Source organism: Mixophyes fleayi, chromosome 2 (assembly GCF_038048845.1).
Source record: "Mixophyes fleayi isolate aMixFle1 chromosome 2, aMixFle1.hap1, whole genome shotgun sequence".
Taxonomy (NCBI): Eukaryota; Metazoa; Chordata; class Amphibia; order Anura; family Limnodynastidae; genus Mixophyes; species Mixophyes fleayi.
This window is the reverse complement of record NC_134403.1, coordinates 43,447,234-43,473,089: the sequence shown is the minus strand read 5'-3', so window position 1 is coordinate 43,473,089 and position 25,856 is coordinate 43,447,234. Positions and strand designations below refer to the sequence as shown.

The 25,856-nt window shown below is 39.4% G+C and overlaps 1 protein-coding gene across 4 annotated transcripts in view; it reads left to right on the top strand.

The window, feature by feature from the left end:
- The window catches only part of LOC142140899 (protein mono-ADP-ribosyltransferase PARP4-like), a 219,748-nt gene that overhangs the window by 32,572 nt on the left and 161,320 nt on the right, over positions 1-25,856 (top strand). For all 4 annotated transcript variants that reach the window (XM_075198874.1, XM_075198875.1, XM_075198873.1 and 1 more), the window contains exons 8-19: positions 793-930; positions 2,303-2,476; positions 2,711-2,871; positions 4,839-4,976; positions 5,286-5,384; positions 14,879-15,062; positions 17,652-17,811; positions 20,113-20,237; positions 20,321-20,452; positions 20,534-20,620; positions 22,710-22,874; positions 23,276-23,322. In XM_075198874.1, coding sequence (XP_075054975.1) covers positions 793-930; positions 2,303-2,476; positions 2,711-2,871; positions 4,839-4,976; positions 5,286-5,384; positions 14,879-15,062; positions 17,652-17,811; positions 20,113-20,237; positions 20,321-20,452; positions 20,534-20,620; positions 22,710-22,874; positions 23,276-23,322 — 1,610 coding nt within the window. The remainder of the gene's footprint in view (positions 1-792; positions 931-2,302; positions 2,477-2,710; positions 2,872-4,838; positions 4,977-5,285; positions 5,385-14,878; positions 15,063-17,651; positions 17,812-20,112; positions 20,238-20,320; positions 20,453-20,533; positions 20,621-22,709; positions 22,875-23,275; positions 23,323-25,856) is intronic.

Here is a 25,856-nt window from a genome sequence, read left to right as displayed (position 1 = left end):
GTGTGGGTTTTAAATCCTCGCACTACTTCCTTTAGAAGTGGCGATGATTTATATCTTTCTCTGGTACCTCCAACCTCCAGCAACAGCAAACAAATATATGTAGTCCCAGTTTAAGCAACACCCCTTCACACAGGCTGTGTTTCAGAGGGGCTCTTGCCAGCTGCTGTATGTCACATGACCAGTCACATAACCAGCAGCAGAACTACCATTGGTGCAGCAGGTGTGGTGCACGGGGGCCCATGGTGATGATGGGGCCCGCTGCACGAGGAACTAGTGAGCTGTGGGCCCCGGTTCTCTCCTCCCGACTTCCCTGCTTCGGTGCCCACAGCTCGCTAGTTCTGCCTGTGCACATGACAGGTGGGTTTACAAAGTGCACCGCGTTTTTAGGGATTCCTCCTCCTTCAGGTGTCAGTATCAATGAATCAGAGTCAAGGTCTAATGTTAGTGTGGTGTACGTATTAATTTAGTAGCTACTGATAATCCCAACTTCTTGCTTAGTTCTTGTGTACCCAGATTTCTAATATATGTACTATATAATAATAATACAGTCTTATCATAATATCTGACTAAATATTTCCCCTTTAGTTAAATGCAGTGGTGGAAGTGGAGGTATATATGGTGGTATAACGTACCGCCACTTCTCCTACTGCCTTAACTGTAAAACTATCAAATTCCATTCACTTAACATTGCCATTGCATTTTTTCATCCTGCCACATCTTTGACCACTACTTTAATGTATGATTTATTAGAAATGATTATTAAGACCTCTCTCTTGTCTTCAAATTTAAAAGGTGCTGATTGGAGAAGCCCTAAATGTTGCAGAATTGCCCCCAGACGTTGCTGGCTTTGTAGAGACCTTCTGGGTGGATGCTCTTGGACATCTGGATTCTATGCTTTCCTGCCCTGTGAAAAACATCAGCCTAAATGATGTAAGATGTAGACACTGGTAACATGGAGTGGTGCTGACTAAATGACAATGTGTGGAAATGTGTGTATATATATATATATATATATATATATATATATATATATATATATATATATATATATATAGATTCAGTTTTATTTCAGATATTTTTACATCATTGTTCGGTCTAGCAGGAGAGGGTAAATGAGCTGCATGCAAGTTGTGTATAATAACTGACCTGTGCACCCTGTGGTCAATGGAAGTAAAACATTAAGTTGCTTGAAAAAAGTTGCCTGCTATCTCCATGTGATTACTTGTTCTCTCTGAAGCTTCAAAAATGGGCCCTGCAGCGCGTATGTGGTTTCTGATGTCATGTGTCTGTTTTTGCATTTGTTCAAGTTTATACAATGGGTCATCCAGTCTGGATGGCATTAACTGCAGGGGGTGCAGGGCTTTTTTCCTGATTAGAGGAGGTGGGCAGATCAGGGTGTTCCTTTCTGAATGTGGGTTCACTATGTGTCCACATACAAAAATAAAATTTTATGTTGTGGGACAAGATATTTAAATGAGCTTCAAGGGGTGTGACTTGTGCATTTAGAGGATGGCTGCAGAGTCTCTTCCCCCCACACTTTAAATGGGAAATCCCCATTTTAGGCACACAAATACCAGTGCAAAGAAAACATTCAAATGTATCTCAATCTCCCTCACTTAACACATCAATGAAGTTTGAATGAGCCCATTTTAGGGGAAAAGGCCCACGTGAGGTCAGCAGTTTCCTTTCTTCAAACAGATTCATGCAATTAAAGCTACTATATTAATATTTTATTTTTTATAGCCCGGTGTGGTGGTTATTGTTGTAGATTAGTGTGGGTGATTATTATTGTAGATGGATGTGGGTGATTATTATTGTAGCCCAGTGTGGGGGCTTATTATTGTAAATGAGTGTGGGGTATTATTATTGTAAATGAGTGTGAGTGGTTATTTTTAAGGCTGGATTGGAAGGCTTTCATAACATAGTTTTCAATTATTTATACAGTGGTCATTTTGGAGTTTGACATATATATTTTGGTAGACCCTACACGAAGGTGGTCTAGCCTAAGTGCTGACTCTTTTTGTTTTTTGACCATAGAATATCTATAGACCGTGAGAATTGCTTTTTTTTTTAATATAGAACGAGGAAAACTGCATTATACAGATGGTCAACATTGAAAATTAGGTACATTTCCAAGGACAAACCTTTAAAACATGGGACAGTCCTTGGAAATTCGGGACACTTAGCTGCCATGGATTATATGCACCAGTATAATAAAGCTGTGTGTGTTGATAACAATGATATAGATGCTATTGTGTGTATTTTGATGAGAGATTTGCCTAATCCTCTGATCCCTTTCAAGGTCAGTAAGGCTGAAGGAATTCTGCACCAAGTGCGAAATGCATTGACCAAAGGAGATAGAGAAGAAGACATTCATCAAATGATGCTGGAGTTTTATAGATTCATTCCCCACAAGGAAAAGATGCTGAGTAACATTGACAAAAAGTTTTTGACTGTTAAACAGGACTTGTGCCAGGTAAAATTTATAATATTTATCTCTGTCTAGAAATAATCCCTAATTTAAATCTGTTTTCCTCTTTTATTAATGTATGTATGTGTGTGTGTGTGTGTGTGTGTGTGTGTGTATATATATATATATATATATATATATATATATATATATATATATATATATATATATATATATATATATCCCTGTGACTTTACTTTAACCCAATTCCATTCATCTTTCCTTTCTCATAATTCCTAGCTTATTAGAGACATGGTTAGTGTTTGTGAGACCAGCTTACCCAAAAGTACACTAAGCACTACTGCAAAATACCAGGCGCTCAGATGCCGAATAGAACACGTTGACCCAAACACTGAGGAGTTTCATCGTTTGAAACGGGACATTCTGGATAATAACCACAGGTAAGTGACTAGCAGAGCATCGTTTTATGACTGCTTCTGTTACATTACAGGCTCCTGACCCTGATTTACAATGAAATTATACTAAAACAAGTTTTACTATCAGTAAATGAAGGGCTATGTGCAGTAAACTGTATTTCTCTATCCTCCTATTGGGATGACATTGGGTGTAGAGTAGTGGGAATAGGTGATGGGCACTTTAAGAACTTGTCATAGCCCCTCACTCTCCCTACCCCACTTCCTGTTTGGGATTCAGTTTAGTTTAGGTGCTGGCCTGCTGTTGGCCCTGTTCACTTTTGTTTTATTTGTTTTAATTTCAATCTAAAACGCTGGTCAGAACAGCAGTCTGAGGGTTTGTTAGCTGGGAGACTGTCTTCTGTACTGCTTCCTTTATTAGAACAGGTTCAAAGAGCTACGAATTGTTTGGGAGAGGCGGCCCTGGACTCAGAACTGATTGGAGCGTGGATATCTGCCTCTGCAGTCGTGACTCGTTGGACTCTATGGTTTAAGTTCTTGGAGTCTGATTTTGAGTCTAAAAAGGCTCTTGGTTTTGTTTGGGAATCAGCTTGACACCATTATCAGTCAGGCAGCAGGAGGAGAAAGTACTTTTCTTCCTGTAAATGCTCCTAAAGGAACAAGGTCCACAGCCATTTTTACTTATTAGACCAGTCAGTTACTGAATTTACAAAAATATATGACCAGTTTTCTGTTGTAATTTGGACAATTGCATATTAGATTATGTTTGGTAAAGTTGAAAATACAATCTGCACTATGATATGTCTGTGTTTGATCTTTTACGTATTCCAACAGGACAATAAAAGGATAGGATATCCTTACAACAAGAAAGAGAATTACCATATCCTAAAAAACTGTCTGATTATTTTTTGGATAAATATTACAGACCTCTGAGCAGGGTCATCTCTCCTCCTGTCCTCACCACTCTTAACTCGTCTCTCTAGCTACCTAGCCCTCCTCCTCGAGGACCCTCTTCCCCCCCGTCCCCTCTCGCTCCTTCCTCTCCCGTCTGGGGGTTTCCCTGTCATCCGGGCACTCCCTCTCGGGCTCAGCCGTATGCAGGACCTTCCCCTCTCCCCTCCCACGCCGCTCTAGTTGTGCTTTGAGCTCACCGAGTTACTGTGCTTATTGTTTACTGTACTGTACTGTCTCACCTTGTATTGTAACTTTGTTTGTCCCTGTAGGGCGCTAGGGACACCTAGTGGCGCCCTATAAATAAAAATTAATAATAAAAATAATAATTTATGACAATTTGTTTTCTTGGGTCATAAGCGCTATTAACACCCTTCTTTTGTTGTATTGTTATATGACTTGTGGTTTTTCTGGATGAGAATCAGTGGTAGAGATTGCTGCATGTGACTGAAGTGAAGGTCAACCTAGAGAAAAAAATAATATTGCTGGTGTTGGCTTTGGTGAGCAGGTGTAGATGTCTGGAGGTAATCAGGTATTTTGTGTTAGTAGCTCTTAGAATGTTAAAGCTCTAACAATGTTAACAGCATAAAGTATTAATGTCTATAGCTCAGAGAAGTTCGTGATTGTGCCGTGGATCAGGACCGTTGAATTGTTTGAATGTTTCAATGGCTCTTGACTGTAGCTAGCTCATAAATTTGGTAATATAGCCAAAATTAAAATTGAAAATAAAAATAAATAAAAATACAGAGAAACAGCAGATCACATTTTAGGAATAGATTATTAATGTTCACACTGTACGTGAATTAGGTTAACTTATGGCAGGGTTGTAAAGCTGGTGGAAAGACATCACCATCTAGTTATTAACTTACAGCATATACTGTGTGAATATACCATACTCAAGTTGTGTCTTCGGAAAACACTAGCAGGGGGACCATATTGTAAAAAGTACTATGGACATAAGGCTGGATGAGGTCCACCAATGGGCTGATGTACATTGCGCAATAATCACATAATGACCGGTTATATGTTTCTTCTTTATACAGAAAGGACGAGTTTAAAATCTTGCGCGTGTTCCGGATCGGGAGATTAAGTGAATCCACTAATTTTAAGAGTGATCTTGGCAACGTCCAGTCCTTGCTTCATGCCTCTTCACCATGCAACTTTGTTGGGATCCTGTCACGGTGAGACTGTACATTTGTATTCTGTGGTACATTAAGTGTGGCAGAGTGTGGGATGAGTCCTTAATAGTAATGTTGAGTATTTTTATCTGTTATGTGGTACTTGAGCTAATACTATATGACTGTCACATGGTTATGGCTCTGGTCTTGATAGGATCCTAACCTACTTCATGAAGACTTCTTAAACTGGTGGTAATAGTTGTGTGTAGATGGACATCACGTTGGGACACTCAGAAGCTGCTCTCTGTTTATTACTGGTGTCACTATATTTGAACACGTTTTTATATGTACTCTCTTGTGTTCTCTCTGCAGTGGATTAATGTTGCCAAAAATTATTGTAGACGAATTTGGTTGGGAGAGGACTGATATTGGAAACCTTGGAAGCGGCATTTATTTCAGCAACTCTTTAAGGTTTGTTTGTTTGTTTTTTTTTGGTTTGTATCATTGTCATTTTTTTGCAGTTCACATAAAGTAATTGTGTTGTCTGATTTTGTGGTTGTACCCAATGTGCGACTGCATTCAAGCTTGGTCATCGCAAGTTAGCTGGCAATAAAAGTAGTGTTTATTGACTCTGTGAAATAAGTGCTGATAATACACACAAGTATTGGACAGACATGGATGCAACATGTCTTATGTGCAGTGCAGGTTAAGCTGTGTTCAGCTCAGATCGAACATACAAAGGGTGCAGGGAAAGAGCCCTACAGATCAGTAGACATATACAGATAGAGTAGCTCCCAGCAAGAAACCAGACTCCGTTCCCTATTTGACTTCACTATGATACACCCTCATGTGAGTACATCTTCTTGAAAGCTTTATGTTAGCAATTGCCCAAACTAGTTGATTTTTGCTAGAAATAGATTTTACAGAAGGGTGAAAAAGTCGAGTAAAACCTTGGCTTGCATCACTAAACCACAGAGGAAAAGACATCATATATTGCTTATAAAGGACCCAACCACAGGAACTAGATTCTCTACAACACCTGAAATAATATCCAAATTTCAAGCTTAGTATGATAACATCTATAAGGCCTATGTAAACAAAGCAAGAAAAGTCTGCACAAGGTCAGGACTTTCCTCATCCCTTTAATATCATTAATATTATTAATATAGGTGACGGGGTGCTCTTCCAACTTGTAAACATTAAAGAAAGGAAAGATTTGAATTGGAAATATAAGAAGGCACTGTAGTCCTAAAGAGACAATAATGATTATTAAATAATTCCTGGTCTGTACCTTTATTAATTATTCCATTAAGATGTATTGATTATAAGATATAACTATCCCAAACAATTTAGCATAAACCCTAGTCCATAGCGGTAAAATATAGATAAAGAATGTGTATATAGAAAGAAAATTTGTAAGTTAAAATACTCTTATTAACCCCAAGGTGGGGCCAGCTTGCGAAATTTGTGAATGGAATGGTATCCTTAATTAGCAGTTGTGTTGTATCAATAAAGTATCAAATTTATTCAGTGCGTTCGTGTCGCTCTTTTATATTGTATACATATATAGTAAATTTGTACACCAAAATGTCTCATTATCTCATGATAAATTCTTTCCAATTTATTGATAATAGTGGGTGTATAGGAATTGTATACAATCCTTTAATACTACTTATCCGCTAATTCCTCTTTCTAATAGACTTCTATGATAAACCTCTCCCGTATCCACATACATAGTGTCTTACACCGATCGTAAGATGTAATGTCCCATTAATAATGACATCAAACTGTTCGCAAAATCCAAGGTACATTGGACTTTAATATATATTCCAATATAACATACAAGTTAACCCGTGCATGATACTCATGCATTCTAGTCAAATCAAGCTACTTAAGGTGTTAAAAAGGTTCTTGTCATGCATTTGGGCCTAGCCCAGGCCTCCTCAGGGGAAGAGCGTTACTTCCCGATGCAAGCGCCCTTTTTTAACGTGGTTTTGTCCACATGTCACCACCTCATCATTTTTCTCCATCACCTCATCCTTCATCTTCATCGCCACATCCTTCATCAAGCTACTTAAGGTGTTAAAAACTCCCCACTGTCACCCCCGGCAACCACCAACCACTCCCAACTGTCACTTCTCCTTCAAGAAATATATAGGTCAGTGTATAACTCTGCCCAGCAGGTGGCGCTGCAGCTTGGTTTTTTTTTTTTCACACACGCCACTAGGCATTTATATAGTAGATAAGCTCCATCATGTGTATGAACCAAACTTTCCCTCAGGCTGCTATGGTCTGTGGATTTTGATTTTCCCTAGAGGTGGCTCTCAAACAATGGTTACACTGACTGTGAGTCTAATACGTTTATTTAAGTGTTAGGCAGGTCGATAATGTGTAATGGAAGTAAAATATTTTTTGGTTGAAACAGAACGTCTGTAGCTGTCATGCTTACAATAAGGTTTCAGACATCCAACCAAAATTTATATAAAATAGGAATAGATGTGGAGAAGTGAGCCTGGTTCTTGGTAACCAGGGCAAACACTTAGAAATATTTTATTCAATCTGACTGGTACTAGGCACTAGCAGTATAGGGGCTTGTATGCATATTTTTTTACATCAGTAAAGTCTTTATCCCAATTGAACTCATGTAATCGTTTTTGGTTTGTATTAGTAATTTGCATTGAATGGTAAACAGAGGATTTTATTATTATTATTAATAACAATAATAATAATATTTATTTATATAGTGCCAGCATATTCCATAGCTCTTTACAATGGGAATAAACCTAGTAATACAATAAGACTTGGTAATACACACTTAGAGGTATGAGGGGGTCTCTTTGAGATTTGTGAAGGTTGGAAATATTCCTATTTTGGGCAGATCATTGAAGAATCTGACTTTGGCCTTCATCAAGGGTAGGTATGCATGAGTAGCAAGGCCAGGGGCAAATCAAAGTTCTGCCAAAGAGGTATAAGTGGAGATGAGGAGGAGCTAGGTTGTAAAGACTATTACACCGTGACTAGATTGAGAGGGATATAATGATTATTGGGTGGGATGAGCTTCTGGAAGCCAGCGAGGGTGGGGGAGCCACAGAATAGCTGAAGTTGATGATGATGGAGTATAGTGACATAATAGGCACTTTGCTAACTGTGCATCATAGAAATATTTCTAATATTTGGGACACCAAAACCACCTGCTAACACTGAACATTATAGGATGTTTAATTAACATTCCTCTCAGTTCAAACTCTGTTACCATTACTGGAGGACAGCAAAGGTCTTCGGTCTTGAAGAGGGTATTTATAGGTAATGCTTGAAATAAATGTAGAAGCCTTGGCAGGATATTCATTTTAATAAAGGTGATGTGGCTAATCCATGAGATAAATAATTTGTTCTCTGATAATAAATAAGCGTAAGGAGATTGCATATGCAGTACATCCTGCAAAATTAACGTGCAGCAATAAGCAAATTTTCTTTGAAAGCAGACAGAGAGAGCTGACACCTCATTTTTCAATGCACTAAGGCTCAACCCAGCAACCAGCCCATCCTGTAAGAATATGAGAAACATTCTTGTCAGAAACTCTTTTCTCTGTCCTAAGCATGGTTTGCCCCATACTGTCAGACAAACCCTTAGCTCTAATAACAATGGCTTCAGCAGCCACACCTTTAAAGCTATCCGCTGTTAACCTTGGTGCCCTTGACTTGGTAAATCTGGAGCTTCATGGCCAATCTGGAACCACCTCTATCTTCACTTTCTTTAAGACCCGTGGAAGCTTTTCTACTGGGGGGAACAGGTAAACTAGATGGAACTGCCAGGGTACTGACAAGGTGTCTATTCCGACAGGATTTTTGGTCTCTTGCTCTTGAACAAAGTAGCTCCATCGTGTGGTTCAACAGAGACATCATCATACTGATGTCTGGTTGAACCACCTGTCCACAATCTAGTGAAAGACATCTGGGTGAAGAGACTATTCCAGAATGTCTGCCACCAAGTTCTCTGCCCTTGGGTTGAAGACTGCCATGATGGCCTGAATGTTTTGAGAACTGGTGACCCTTGCTTAGGTTCGTTCTCTGCAACCACCAAAGGAGTGAATGAAGCACTTTTGAGGAAAGGCGCGTTACCTGACTGAATAGGCAGAAGTGAGATTTATTTTATTTTAAGTAGAGTTCTATATGGAATGCTGTTGTATGAAGCTGAGCAAACTTGACCAGCACAAAACTCAAGACCAAGAGGCATACCTTCACTCCCCTGGACCGTAGCAGAGCCTCCATGACCTTTGTACTGTGTAATAATGGGACTGGACTGAAATCCTGAGAAGACAATGATGTCCCTCCTAGATTGGAACATGTAGATAGATACGTGTCCTTGATTTCTGAAGACATAAACTTGTCCTGTTCCTTGCTGTTTTTTTTAATAATCTCAGGGACTACATCCTGCATTTGTCCACCCAAAGCTGAGGTTTAAGGTGTTTAGATACAAAATGTTGGGTTTTTGAACTATGAAGTTTTGAGTACATGCCCTTTTGGTGATCCAGAACCAAAACAACCACCCTTGAAGAATATTGAGATTGAATGACTTTGCTCAGAGTATGATGTTTATCTACAGGAAGACCCATGGTGAAGAATCTCTTGGAAGATCTACAATGTATACAACAGCTACATTCCCTCTCATCCAGGCATCTATAGTGCACTTTTGTCACTTGTCCCAGAAGAGTAGGTGGACCACCTACTGGCATTTAGAGCCGCATCACCCAAGTATTCTGTATCTGCTTGAATCTGCAGCAAATGCAGCAATTCACACCTGGACTGTCAGTAATCAAACCCTCTGAAAGCTGTTCATACCACCTCTGCACAGATTTATTAACCCATGCAGAGGCTACATTGGGTCACTTGAAGCCACGAAGATGGACTTTATGATACCTTCATCTTTACAGTCGGCACCATCATTAATATTTGCTGTATTGAGAATAATAATAGTTGTTGTCTTGGACAGACTCACCACTGAGCCATCAACCCTGGGAGGCGTTTCCCATTTAACTATATTCTCATGTAACTTACAGTCCAGTGCAGTTTATGCCTCCCAAGCAAGTTATTTAGCTGGGAAGGAGAAGATAAGGAAATGGCTCTTTGTGCCTTCCATTTAAATAGGGAAGTTTCTGAAACGTCCGCAACTTATATGTCTTGGATGTCAATACCTGGCACACAGTCCATATTAGATAATCCATCCCCTTGATGGCTAGAAGAGCTTCCTCAAAATATGAAGAATCCTTCTAAAAAGCCTAATAGGAGGAAGTAGGACACAGAAAAATGAGGTCACCTCTAAAGCATAAACATAGTTTTTTTTTAACCGCTTTACAATTTAACACTTTAATTCCCTTTGTTAATGAGGTTACCTGCCTCTGTACCCTCTCGAGTTCTCCCTATGGTGAAAGGTTTCCCCAAACTATATGCCATATTCAAGATGTTATCTGCCTAATGACTTCATCATCATCACTATCAACATTTATTTATATCGCGCCAGCAAATTCCATAGCGCTTTACAATTGGGAACAAACATTGATAAGACAATACTGGGTAATACAGACAGACAGAGAGGTAAGAGAACCCTGCTCGCAAGCTTACAATCTATAGGACAATGGGAGTAGAGACACAAGGGCATGTACTACATCATATTGCACAATGGACCAGCTAGAACGCAAAGGTAAAAGGTAAAAGTATTGAGTGGGCTGTGTGTGTTGCAATGTTGGTCAGAGGGTTGTTGTCTTGCGTTAGCAGTGTAGAGGATGGTAATAGAGTAATCTAGGGAAATTAAGATGGTGGTTGAGGAATATCATAACCTTGTCTGAAGAGGTGGGTTTTCAGTGAACGCTTGAAGGTTTGAAGACTAGAGGAAAGTCTTATTGTGCGTGGGAAGGAATTCCACAAAGTGGGCGCAGCCCGGAAAAAATCCTGCGAGCTTGTGATGAGAGTGGAGGAGAGACGTAGATCTTGTGCAGAACGGAGGTGTCGAGTAGGGAGATATTTCGAGACAAGTGAGGAAATGTATGTCGGTGCAATTTTGTTGATGGCCTTGTATGTTAGTAGAAGAATTTTATATTGGATTCGTTGATATACAGGCAGCCAATGTAGAGACTGACAGAGTGGCTCAGCAGAGGAATAACGGTTAGTAAGGAAAATCAATCTAGCCGCTGAGTGCAAAATAGATTGTAGGGGTTCAAGTCTGACTTTGGGAAGGCCAGTAAGGAGGGAATTGCAATAGTCGATGCGGGAGATGATGAGTGCATGAATTAATGTTTTTGCGGTGTCTTGTGTCAGATATGTGCGTATTCTGGAAATGTTCTTTAGGTGTATGTAACATGATTTAGATATAGAGTTGATGTGGGGAATACACGACAGTTGTGAATCAAGGATTACACCTAGGCAACGAGCTTGCGGGGTGGGATTTATGGTCATGTTGTCAATAGAAATGTCAGGCCGGAAGCTACTGTTTTTGGGTGGGAATATTATTAATTCAGTTTTTGAAAGATTGAGTTTGAGTTGGCGAGAAGACATCCAAGTTGAAATGGCAGAAAGACAGTCAGTAACGCGAGACAACACAGATGGTGAAAGATCAGGAGAGGATAGATAAATTTGTGTATCATCCGCATAGAGATGATACTGAAATCCAAAGGAGCTTATTAGTTTTCCAAGAGAAGTGGTGTAGATAGAGAATAGCAGAGGACCTAGGACTGAGCCTTGTGGAACTCCAACTGATAAAGGAAGCGGAGCAGAGGTGGATCCAGAGAAATTAACACTGTAGAAGAGATTGGATAGGTAGGATGAGAACCAGGATAGGACAGTGCCTTCAAGACCTAGGGATTGTAGTGTTTGTATGAGGAGAGAGTGGTCAACAGTGTCAAATGCAGCAGAGAGATCCAGAAGAATTAGAAGAGAGTAATGGCTATTATTTTTTGCTGTGATCAAATCATTGACAGCCTTGGTCAGCACAGTCTCTGTGGAGTGTTGAGAGCGAAAGCCTGACTGAAGAGGATCCAATAGGTTGTTTGCTGTAAGAAAGTGTGTGAGGCGAGTGTAGGCAATTCTCTCGAGAAGCTTGGAGGGGCATGGGAGTTAGGAGACTTGTGCTTTGTTTCCATCATGTGCATTTATCCTCCTTTTTATGCATCCCAGGATGTTATTTCTCTTTGTTGCTGTTGCCTGGATCGTGTCTTATTTCTGACAAGTAGTATGCCTAAGTCGTGTTCCATCTGTTTTCAGAAATTTATATTGCATTTAATGTGTAAGTAGTATTGTTATTCCTACAACCTAGGTGCTTAACCCTACATGTATCTACATTACATTTCATCTGCCAATTCAGGCCCATTTTACCATTTTGGCTAAATCTTTTGTAGTAAATCACGATCATGCAATTTGTTAATAACCCTACTTTGTGTCAATAGCAAATAGGTATGTGTAAAAGTATATTCCTTTTCTCCTTTTTGGGTTACAATCTCCTTAATATACTGGCAAATATATGTATGACCATTTAATACCGTTAACAACTCCTCGCAAAGGGTATTTCTGAATTAACCCATGAAATATCATTTTTATATTTCTTTATATCGACAAGTTTCAAGAATAATCACGACAAGATATAGGATTTGTTTAAAGTGTGTTGTATTATATTATAGAACAATAAACAGCGTAACAATATTGTACACACAATATAGATTTAGTGCAATATATATCATACTTATTGCCTGTAATATAGATATATATGTAATTGTGTGTATTTTGACTAACTATTGTCTAAAGGTGTGTGTGTGTGTGTGTGTGTGTGTGTGTGTGCATTGTGTAGTGAAGGGGGGGGGGAGAATCCATACAGACCACAAACATACCTCACTTAAAGTCTAGCGGCCATTTTCAAGCACATGGTTTCAACCAGTTCAAACTACTACACTTTCTATGCATAAACCAACATAACCTGCACTTTCTATGCATATCTAACAATCTGATCACTTAACCACAATCTGATCACTTCCTAATCCATCACTTTCTATGCAATGTAGTCACCATCCAAAATGGCTGACTTGCCATGCTTGTAGGCCCACAAGGCCTACTAAACAATTACAGTTACTAAACAATGTGAACTCAGTACAGACCCATTACTCATTACAAGCAGTATTTAGCCAATCCACCACAAATAGCTCTATATTCAGCAGTAAACGCACAATGTCCACTGGCCAATTTTAACACATGATATTTTACACATATCACAAACGTCTCCATTCCCAAAGCCTAACAAATCGATCCAAATTCAAACACAAATGCTATCATTTATCCCAACCAGGATCCAGACTATGTATAGTACAGCACTCCACAAGTCACAGCACAGCATTAACTATGTATAAACACAAATGCTTTCATTTATCCCAATCAAGCATGCATTTATGTAACTCTGTCCATATAACTCTGTCCATATCAATCCAATCAATTCAAACTTTCATATCACTTACTCATGTCCTCCATTCAACAACACATTATAACATGCTCACACTCACCTTTCATGCCATGCACACTCCATACTAGTCAGGGCCTAAGGCCTGCTCACCTAGGAGCAGCAGGCCGTCTGCTCCCTCTGTTCCAGCACCAGGTATATAGTGAGATTAATTCTCTGTGTACAGTGTAGGCCCCCTCTTGTGGGCGGAGTCTACAAGCTTGCTATAGGCTTTCATATGCTAATTACAGACCAAATGTTCAAGCCTGTTTATAACTCATAGTCCCAGGTGGGGGGAGGATTTTCATGTGCACAGTCACCTTTCAATTCAATTGTGGCTGCATCTCTGTTATAGGTTATAAAATGAAACATAAATAAGATTATTTATGCACTCTTTATCAGTATGTCTTACTTAAAGACTGAGAAGGGAACGGTCCAATACTGCGCCCTGTGGTACACGACTAAGAAGCTTAGTCCAGTCTGAATATGTTCCATTTATAACTACCATTTGTCTATTATCTTATAACCAGTTCTTTACCCATGTTTCTCTTTATTTCCAATATATTGATCCAAATATATCATATTTCACTTCCAAGATCCAGATTGAAACTCATAAAAACAAATCATATTTATTAGGCATGACCAGTCCTTCATGAAAACAAGCTGACACTGTGTTGTCAAACCACTCTTCAATTCTACAATATATTTTAGAATCTCGTCCCTCAGCATAGCTTCAAATCATTTATCCATGATAGAAGTTAGACTGACCGACAGGTCTATAATTTCCTGATACCAGTTTTGTTCCATTTTTATAGATTGCATCCACATCTGCCAGTCTTGTGGCTCTGACCTAGTTATGAGCGAGTACATAAATATAATAAATAGGGGTCCATCAATTACTAAACTTATTTCTTTTAGCACATGAGGGTGCATGCAATCTGAGTCCAGTGTTTAGCAGTCTTAGGGGTATATTTACTAAACTGCGGGTTTAAAAAAGTGGAGATGTTGCCTATAGCGACCAATCAGATACTAGCTGTCATTTTGTAGAATGTACTAAATAAATATTAACTACAATCTGATTGGTTGCTATAGGCAACATCTCCACTTTTTCAAACCCGCGGTTTAGTAAATATACCCCTTAATCTTATTTAGATGTAAGTGCACCTTTTCCTGTGTTATACTAGGAAAGATTAATGGTGTGTATAGTCTATTACTACACAACTTATTTCCTGGTATATTATTCCCCTTAGTGAATACAGATAAAAATAACTGTTTCAAAGATCAGCTTTCTCTTTATCCTCTACAATTATTTCTCCTCTGACTTTATCATTAAATAGTTCAATACTAGTAGTTTTATTTTTCTTGCTTGTTATGTAGTTAAAATACATTTTGGGATAAGACTTACTATTTCTTTGCAATCTGGTTTGTAAGCTTCAGTCTTTGCTAACCTGACTTTTGTTCATATTTTGCTATATTCCTTGTTTTCATGCAGCACAAGTGTAAAATACGCAGATCCCAGTACATTGAATGGAGGACGGCTCTTGGTGGTTTGTGATGTGGCTCTTGGTAAAACCAAACATTTCTATAAGAGGGATTACACAATCACTGAACCACCCAGTGGCTTCCACAGTATACATGGTGTCCGAAGTGAAGGCTCCAATAATTCTGACTTTACGGTAAGTAACATTAAAGAAATTGATCACTAATATGCGATTTGTATTCATTGTTAACATGTTGCAGACTTTACATATAAATAATGGCTTCTCCAAATGCAATATATATACCAGGTAGGGGGGCCCATTACAATCTCATGAGGTAGATTATGTTTATAGCAGCCGAGAGATTTCACACAAGTCCAAAGATTTCATGCAACTGGCCTCAGCCAGTTTTATGCAGTAAGAAAATGAAAAAAAAATCCCTCCAAAATAAACACTGTGCTGTCAGGCTCCAACTAAACACTGGTCACTCCTGACTAACAAACTAAGACAAAACAAAAAGAAGTTTCAGCACAGTAACTTACAGGCAGCTATCTGGCTTTCTCTCACAGAGACTCTGCAGCCTCTGTCCCCAGGCAGTGAGAGACTGACTGAGCTGCTTTGCAGCCTTTTACCAGCACCACTGAAGTGCAACGCGGTTAATGGGCCTAATGAACGGAGCCCGTCCTCACTCTCCATCCACAACTCCAGGACCCCTTGCTGGCTTTTCAACTGGCCTATATCCCATCATCAGCTTACACAATTCACATTTTCCTGAGCTTTTTAAGCACATAGGTTAGGAACCTAGGTGAAATATACGTGGCATTAAACTCTAATCCTTATCTTTGTCACAAAATAAATAGGAAGATAGATAGAAATCTACTGTGTGTGTATGTATGTATATATATATATATAAATATATAAAACAAAAACAAAAAGAAACGGGGCGCCAAACATAGTGCATTAAATGTATGACATAATAAGTGAATTCCACATAAAGATTAGTCCCGTACCAAAGATCCAGATAAAAACAGCTTTATTCAGTGCTGATAGGTCCTCTCTGGACACCTTCTGAGTTGAATCACTGGACCATAGATATAGTGTAGACTCCTCACAATAGAAACTCCAGAGTGACTGGAACTCAAAACATATCACAATAGTGTAACACCCTCACAAATTGAAGTATGATAAAAAGATATATTTAATAAAGGCAACAAGCCTAGATGCTGCAACTTTAGTAAAATGTTGCTCGTACATAAAATCAAGTAAAAAACAGCTTATCTGTCCTGTCCACGTGTGAGATGTAAATCTAGCAGGGCAAATTCTGGCCAGTATGTCTACACTATCACGAGTCCAGAGACAGTCAGCAATCCACCTTCCAACGCGTTTCGTCTACTTAAAGACTTTCTCAAGGGATTATCCCTTGAGAAAGTCTTTAAGTAGACGAAACGCGTTGGGACGTGGATTACTGACTGTCTCTGGACTCGTGATAGTGTGGACATACTGGCCAGAATTTGCCCTGCTAGATTTACATCTCACACGTGGACAGGACAGATAAGCTGTTTTTTACTTGATTTTATGTACGAGCAACATTTTACTAAAGTTGCAGCATCTAGGCTTGTTGCCTTTATTAAATATATATTTTTATCATACTTCAATTTGTGAGGGTGTTACACTATTGTGATATGTTTTGAGTTCCAGTCACTCTGGAGTTTCTATTGTGAGGAGTCTACACTATATCTATGGTCCAGTGATTCAACTCAGAAGGTGTCCAGAGAGGACCTATCAGCACTGAATAAAGCTGTTTTTATCTGGATCTTTGGTACGGGACTAATCTTTATGTGGAATTCACTTATTATGTCATACATTTAATGCACTATGTTTGGCGCCCCGTTTCTTTTTGTTTTTGTGTATTAGGCTGACATCTGCAGACAGATGTTGAATGTTATTGGGAGCTGCCATCTCATACACTAAGTATAAACTATTTGATTTTATACTTTTACATTGTATTTACACTTTGAAGCGCCATTCAGCTTGAAATCTTTGGGAGTGATATAATATATATATATATATATATATATATATATATATATATATATATATATATATATATATATCCCGGCTGCTTCTCTGACATCCGAGAAGTCACTTCCAGCCTGTGGGTCCTGGCCGTTGCCTAGGCGACCAGGACGCTCCTGTCAAATCGCCACATCCCAGCACCAGGGCAGGTTGCTAGGGCGGGCGGGGGCCAATAAATTAATTAATCACCTCCCGTGGCGATATTAGAGCTAAGGCCTGGCTCCATCTGATTAGCCACCAGTAGTATATAAGAGAGGAAGGGCTATCAGGCAGAGAATGGTCAGACAGGCAGAGGTTCGGTACACTAGGGCTCAGAGGAATCACACAGGGAAAGGAGAGTGAATCGGTGACACATTGGTGTGATGGAGCCAGGACGGGTAAGTTCGTGACACATAGAGGTTCTCATGTAATCACTGAGATTAAGGAGAGCTGTAAGCGTTCATAATTCCTCTTTTATGGAGAATAAAATAGAAGACCTCCTGAATCCACCTGCCCTTCATTACTTCCAAGTTGTTCCACTTTTGGTTTACTTGTAAAATGATCTTTGAATAAACTCTTTCATTGGCCTCCAGTAGTGCCTGCATGTTTCCTAAATTTATAATATCATCTGCTGTGTATTTGTACGTTGAAGCATTTGTAAATGTGTTATATTGCAACTTGCTTGTGAAATCTGCTGGACTGCAACAATTTGATATGTTTCTATATTTTCAGGATGATGAATATGTGGTGTATGATGTAAATCAAGTAAAAATGAGATACATTGTTCAGTTTTGCACTAACAATGATGATGTAGATTCACTGATGGATCCTGTATTCTCTCATCTTGGGCAAACCCCGGAGGACAATGTGAGCACTTCAGAGACATTAGATGGTAAGAAACGCTAATCTGTGTTTTTTCATTAATTAAAATGTCAGTTCAGCAGAGCTAAGCCTACAAGCCCAAGCTAGTGGACAAGGAGCATGACATCTATTAGATTATAAGCACAGTCTTAACATTCAGCATGTGGATGCACAGGTATAGGCAATATAAGTACTTGCAAAAATATTTTTGGAATCAGTTATGTGATCTTTATCCAGAATTTTTGGAACGTGGTGTTTTCTGGATAAGAATTGGGAGTAACATGCCTCACTGGAAAATTATATGAGGCTATAATTCCTGGGAATAACTTGGGCATTTCCCCAATTCTCATTGTTTCAGTGAGGCTGCTTCAATAGAGCTTCACCTACCCTGCACCTGCTTAGGGCAAACTACTCCACAACACGTCTATTGATGTTGAATGTCGGCACAGGCCTGTATCTTGCTCTAAAATGCAGCGGGTGGAGCATTCACTCAAAGTGCAGCTATAAAAATGCCGTTACCTAGCAGTTATACAATATCTTAAGACTAGAACATATTTAAATATAACCATGTTTTTCCACACCTCTACATCACCCCCCCTCACAAGCTTGTTTAGAAGCATTCTTCAGTAATTGTTTAACATTCACCTCCTCATTACCTGTTGTAGCAGATTGTCAACTGGCTTCTCCCCATTCCAATACATCTTCCGTTTCCCTTAGATACAGCACACAGGCACATCTTACAACGTGTACAAAGAATGTAATTCCTGGCGCCACATATGTGTAAATCAGTGAATAAGACAATCTGAGTAAAGTCCACAATTCTTTAATAAAAACCTATGTTCCACAATAATATTCACTTGTAAATAAATCACTATAGACCATAAGCCATACATTTCACTGGCCTATAACAATAGTTTAAGCTTATTCAATGATATATAGCTTAAATGCCAACAGGTTTCACCTGTAAGTCTGTTGTGATATTTAAAGTTCAATTTTACCAATAATGTCTCTGATATTCACACACCCACTCGTCAGTGTTGTGCAATATTACATGTCCTCAATCTGTTTTCCAAGGTTGGGTCCGCTTGTATTGTATATAAATTATGTGAGTACTCACATGAATGATGCTGTCTCTTGTGATGTCCTGATAATTGTAGCACAGGGTCTTTCCAAGCAGTTAGGGACTATGTGTATGATGTCCCATCTGTGTCCATGACAGCGGACTGCTGGAATGTTTAGATCCGATGCACTTCCTATGGATTGGAACGTACCCTGCGTTCCAAATGCCAAACTTCCGGTAACGGCTGTTGCGCTGTTTTTAGCGTTCCACAGCGTTTGAATGGTATTTCATCATCACCATTTATTTATATAACGCCATTAATTCCGCAGCGCTGTACAGACTCACTCAGTCCCTGCCCCATTGGGGCTTACAGTCTGAATTCCCTAACACACACACACACACACACACAGACACAGACACGACACAGACAAGACAGACACAGACTAGGGTCAATTTTGTTAGCAGCCAATTAACCTACCAGTATGTTTTTTGGCGTGTGGGAGGAAACCGAAGAACCTGGAGAAAACCCACGCAAACACGGAGAGAACATACAAATTCCTCACAGATAAGGCCATGGTTGAGAATTGAATTCATGACCCTAGTGCTGTAAGGCAGAAGTGCTAACCACTACGCAAGTTCTGATCCTTGTACCTCGAAACAGATATCCGATCAAGTACTGTTAAGTGAGATCTCCTAAACCAATGCATTTCACCAAATTGGCTTCATCAGGGACATCTTACAACATGTTCAGAATTGCACTGTAGGGAAACCCACAGTATTAGCACAGCTAAACATGTTACCTATAATCACCACATGTCTGATAGCTCCTAGCATGTGAACTGGAGAGTTAGCTGTCAGGCAGTAAACATCTAGTGCAGAGATGAAGTAGTGAGGTCAGTAGGAGACATGCTGTGGTTGACTGGACATATTTCTTTGTTGTCATGGTGACCTGACAGAGGAGGTTCTTGGTGATCATGACGTGTGTGTATGACATATATGTGTCTGTAGTGCCTTTCTTATAGTCTATAGTGTTTTCTAAATATTCTGGATATTAAGTTTCCAGTTACAATAGCTCCTTTTTGTATATTTGTATTTATAGTTATGTTTTGGACTTTTAAGGGTTTAGATTTGGCATGTAGGGATTAAATGCCAGACACAGCTGATGATAATGATTTTCCCAGAATGGACAAGCTCTTAAACTCACCAACTTTTCAGTCCGTGAATACCTGTTGCTCTGAAATTGACTACATAATATAACTGTGTATTTAACAGATGTTTCATTGGAGGATCTCCCAGAAGCAAAGATCACAAAAGCTGGTCTGCAGGGCACTGGTGGGCAACAGATTCCTTTAGAGAGCATTCACGTCAAAGCTCGATTAATGGACCTTGCAGCTCAGGTACTTGTGGCTTTCATAGACGTCAGATTCTAGAAGACAACAGTGATTTCTCTGACACTCCTACTAATCTCTTCCTACAATAGGTGATCATTTTCCAGACCTATAAGAATAATTCCATCTTCCCCATTGAAGCAAAATATGTTTTCCCTCTGGACAGCACAGCAGCCGTATGTGGGTTTGAAGCATTTATCAATGGGAAACACATTGTAGGAGAGGTACAGTAAATGCTTTTGTATTTTGTTCAGGCAAAGGCTTTGTTCTTTGTAATTCCTGATAACCAATATTATTTTCCACAGGTTAAAGAAAAGCAGGAGGCACATCATGAGTATAAAGCTGCTATCGAAAAAGGTCACGGAGCTTATCTCATGGATCAAGACGCACCTGTAGGTTCTCTTTTCAAAGTGTTTCTGTTAGTACTGTTTTATTGTACTTTTATATATGAAGCATACCATACAATTGGAGAAAAAGCAAAATAACTGTAAAAGGGTAGCTAATTTGGTGCTACTTACCGTCTGAAAGCATGAGACTCCAATGATGAGACAAATATACTAATGATGCTAATATCGTAATGACCATTTAGTACCTACCTTCATTATCACTGACAAAGAGTAGGTTCTGGTTTAAACCCAGTTCTTATTTCACTGTCTGCTCTATTTACTCTGATTCCCACAGGATGATGCAGGGAATAATGCATATTATATCAAGAAAAGTTGTCCACAAAGTCTCATTTAAGATAATATTCTTATTAATAATAGGTATTTTCAGTAATAGTCTTTACCAGTGGTCGAAGTGGCAAATTAGAACTGCTGGTATGGAAAATTAATTGATTGGCCAGGAGCTGCCAAGACTCCCAGACACTTTAGAGAATTAGAGAGTATAAAATTAATTTTAGATGCATTTTAACACTATATAGTATATAATATAAAACAATAAATTTTGATGGTAGATGTGTTCCCCACTTTCCCTGTGTCCAATTACCTTTCTCCTGTGTTTCCGCCACTTCTCCCTCATGTCTCCTGTGTGACTTCACCTTTCTCTAATGTTACCTGTGTACCCATGTATCCTTTGTGTACTTATATTCGCTAACATATCTCTTGTGTCTCTTCAACTTCCCATAATGTATCCCCTATGTTTCATCATCTCTCCGGTATGTTATCCATGTACCCCTTCTCCTTTGTCAACTCTCCCCATGTGCCCCTGCCTCCATGCAAGTGAATCACTTTCTCACACCCCATCTGTTCCTAGACAATATATTATTGCAAGGCGCAACTTGGGGGGTCAAGTATGATTGATGAATGTGTGTAGTCACAATCTCAGCTATATTTTTTACACTGAACCCATTTTCTCACAATTTCCACGCAATCTGCAAAACTTACAAGAATAATGTAGTCACTTTCTACTTACAGACATACAAATCAACTAAAAACTAACACGGCACATTCTATTAAGACAGTTCCATTCAAACTCCATATATACTGTCCAAACTTCATCAACTTATGTTATCTTACGGTCTGCTTTAAAGACGCACCAACTCATACCGTGCTGCGATGACATCATTGTGGGTTGCGTATTCAGAAGTGATCGCTCCTTTGCAATAACCATACTTTGGAAGCAGTAGACCCGTTGTGCCAACTAGCAATTGCTGCAACTCTGATTTTACCATTTTATCAAATAATTAAAAACACAGCATACTGGAGCTTCTTGCAAAACTTGAAAGTTTTACTAGATTAACATTTTAGAGACTCAAAGGTCCCATTTTTTAAAATCACAATTAGTGGTCGAAGTGGAAATTTAGAAGTGACAGAATTAAAATTGTAATGGGAATATAAGTGAATGGAATTGTATAGTTTTACAATGAAGGCAGTAGGAGAAGACTGATCACAATACAAATTAATAAACTGAACGTATGACTCTGTAAACTCTAATACATGCGCTCATCGAGCCTGAGTCATTAAGGAAGGTAAGACAAAAGAAAGGAGTTAATGTTCTCTAGGATAAATCATGTTACAATGCAAGGGGTGAAAATCAGTTTATTATTTGCACATAAGTTAAATACTGGCTGTTTTTTCACGTAGCACACAAATACTTAATAGATTTATTTTTACACTGAAACGTAAAGTTGATCTAGGACATGCCCTACCCCAAATATAAATCTGTCTCCACATTTTAAATTTACCTTCCCCCACCAATGCAACATGGTTTTGTCCATGTGCAAAGTTACTCCTCTTTTATGCTTTAATCTCCTTAATTTTCTTCTTGATTATTTTAAAGCAAACTACAATTGGGTCTCAATGTGGCTGTGGCCCCATTTGTTTGAGGTAGTGACTCTTTACAGTGGATTAGTAAAGGCATTGCTTACCCTTAGTACCATACCCTTACAGATACTTGTGCTTGAATGTGTCATACACAGAAAGGCTGATGGACAGTCCCAGTGCTGATGTAGGTTATATTCCTTTCTGATTTTATTTTTAGGATGTCTTCACAGTGAGTGTGGGAAATTTGCCACCCAAATCAACTGTAGTGATTAAAATCAGTTACGTTACTGAGTTGACTTGTCTGTATTCCTGGATTACTTTCTCCATTCCTGGAACTGTGGCTTCTTGGCAACAAGATAAAGCGTTAAAAGAAAATACACAGGTAATCCTATTTCTGTATGTTTCATTATATTAGTGATGCTGGTTAAGACCACAGAGGAGGGTTTTTATAGCGTGCACGGAATGCGCACTACTGATAGCATTGTTTTTGCACTGCTGCCTCTGTCTGTACTGCCCGGCCCTGCTAGTTGTACACCGATTTTTCAGTCTTTGGAGACTGCTCTGCAAACTAGAAGTGCACCTTGCCTTGGGGTTGGGCAGAAAAACATGAAGAGCCACACTGTGTAAAAGTATAAACGTCACCCCAAAATACAACATTCTATACTACTGTAGAATCACCCCTTGCACGTCTGCAGTTTTCACTTCGTAAATGAGTTCCAGAGTAGTAATAAGGTTATAATTACAATTGTTCATGTTTACTTTAATATTTTTTTTCTTGCACAGGATGTTGTAACAAAAGTGGGTATTGAAAGTGGCATGGCAGCGAAAGGGTAAGTGTGATAGATCACTGTCATGTTATTTTGGACCAAGAGAGTGTTATGATTTAAATGTATTGTCTACATTTATCTCACAGTAACCATCATGCCATATATATTTCAAACTGTTTATTAAAGATCTTAAAATAAATAACAGTGCTATGAGAACAATATTGTTTGTATATGATACAACTAATACTTTAACTTTAACACAAACAAGAGTAAATGCTGGTTGGGAAAAGCCGTCTAGGGCGCCCAAAACTTATAGAATGACACAGAAGAGTTCCTCACAATGCTCATAATACATTCCATTTGGTATACATGTCTAGTGGTCACATAGTACCATCTGAAAAGTAATTTGTATGCATTTTATTTAATTAGGATGTTAATAAAGGATTTAGTGACTCCCTCCCATATGATGGACCAATCCTCCATGTCTAGTGTTTTGGGAAACTCTATTTCTCATTTAGTTTTACCAGTGGTCTTCTGATTAACAAAGGTAAGGACCTTAGAGGAGGGACTACGGAGACAGATTTTCTGCTGTGGCGAGCGGCCTACTGGAGAAATCATTTTTGACAGAATGATAGAAATTCCCTATCTGCAGATACTGGTGTAACTGGTACTTTGAGATACTGAACTGGTCACTTAAGTTGGAAAACTGGCCGAAGACTCCTAATTCGTTTAGAAAGAGAAAACCTGTTTTGACCATGCAAGGGCCAAGTGAAAAGCCAGGAGGGAAGGTATTATATTAATGAATTATAGGAGAGACACAGGGATAGTTTATAGGTCTTGTTATAGCAAGTCTAATTAGCCAAAGATAACCAGATGGTGATCGCATCAAGGAATTCCTCTGGGTTGGGGTTAGCTAGAGTAATGTGTCGAAAGGAGGCTGAGCCTAAGGTTGGGTACTCTGTCTATCCATACTCTAGAGCAGCGATGGCTAACCTGTGACACTCCAGGTGTTGTGAAACTACAAGCCCCAGCCTGCTTTGTCAGCTATCAGCTAGTTATCTACTGGCAAAGCATGCTGGGGCTTGTAGTTTCACAACACCTGGAGTGTCACAGGTTAGCCAACACTGCTCTAGAGTTTGGAGGAGAATGCATTTGAACGCACTGTGCGAAATGGTCTGCAAGAAAGTGTCTGTGAAAGTTGGGGATGCCAAGGCCACCTGCACCTAAGGGTCTCTGGAGGATACTAGGTTTTCTCCTGGAACAGTTATAATGCATGACATTCCCAAATACTTGATCTTATGATCCTGCCATTTGAAGGAAAAGTTGAGCTGCAAATCCTTTTTGTGTTTGTGTGGAACAAATAGATCTAGGATATCTGTGTTGGTCACATTTATTTTGAAATTGGTTATGTAGAGAAGAATGTTGTCAGCATAATGAGCTAATTTGTGATCGCCGGAGGCCACTCTCACCACTGGTATTGACCTAAGTCTAATGCCCAGGTGTACAATTATCAAGGCAAAGATATCGGGTGAAAGAGGATACCTGTAATAATTGTGTCAGGAGGAGATCCTGGGGTGATCGATACACGTGTTAGCCTGGTTTAGCACTTACCAAATAGAGGTGCGGAGTCTAACGGGTTCCCCGGCCTTCCCCAAGAACTGCCCCAAGGCGAGATGGGCTTTACGGCTGTGAACACGCAGGTCGCGGCCCTCTAATCAGCCCCCTAATCAGCCCCTAGGCGTAACATGGCGAAGATAGAGAAAGGTAAATCCGGAAGCAGGTCAACTGGCCAAGGACTGGTACACTGTCAGTAGCGAGGTACAAAATCAGTATGCAGAGGGGAAGTCCATTAGCAAGCTGGGAACTGGTACACAGGCAGTAGCGCAGTACAAAATCAGGATCCAAGAGAGAGTGATCAAATACACGCAATGACTGATACACGAGGGGTTAATGACAGTTATGCAATCCAAGTGAGATGCACAAGATAGCTCAACAGCATAACAGGGAATGAGACTGGCGTGAAAACCTATTGCTCTGACACTGCTACAGTGTCAGAGCAAGTTAGTCTTAAATACTAAAAGATTCAAAAGTGCCGTCCCCACTCCCCACCAGCAATCACATCACCGCGTGGAGGGGGCGTGCATTGATTCACCTTGCCTGAAGCTGATGAGTTACAATATAGTCTTGATAAAGGGCTGTGTGATGTCTGAAATGTTGACCTATTATATATGGAATAAAGCCTTTAAAATTTGGAAAAGCCCTGTGATTTACACATCATGGTTCTGGAGTTCTTGCACGCAGCCTCGAGAGACATGTACACTTTAACAAAGCTGGATGTTGCTCTGGATTGGTGATTATTGAAAGGACCTATTGTGAATAATTGATTGGCCGCAGTAGGCCCATGAGGTTACTAAGCAGGTTACTAAGCAACGCATAGATCTAACGATTGGTCCTTTTCCAATTGGAACAAGCTGATTGGGCCATATTAAATTCGAAGCAAAAATGTGAAAAGATGATTGTCGAGAGACCGTCTCGAGTTCTAATTTAAGGCATCCAAGTAACACTCCCTAAACTACCTCTGATGAAACTGCCACCTA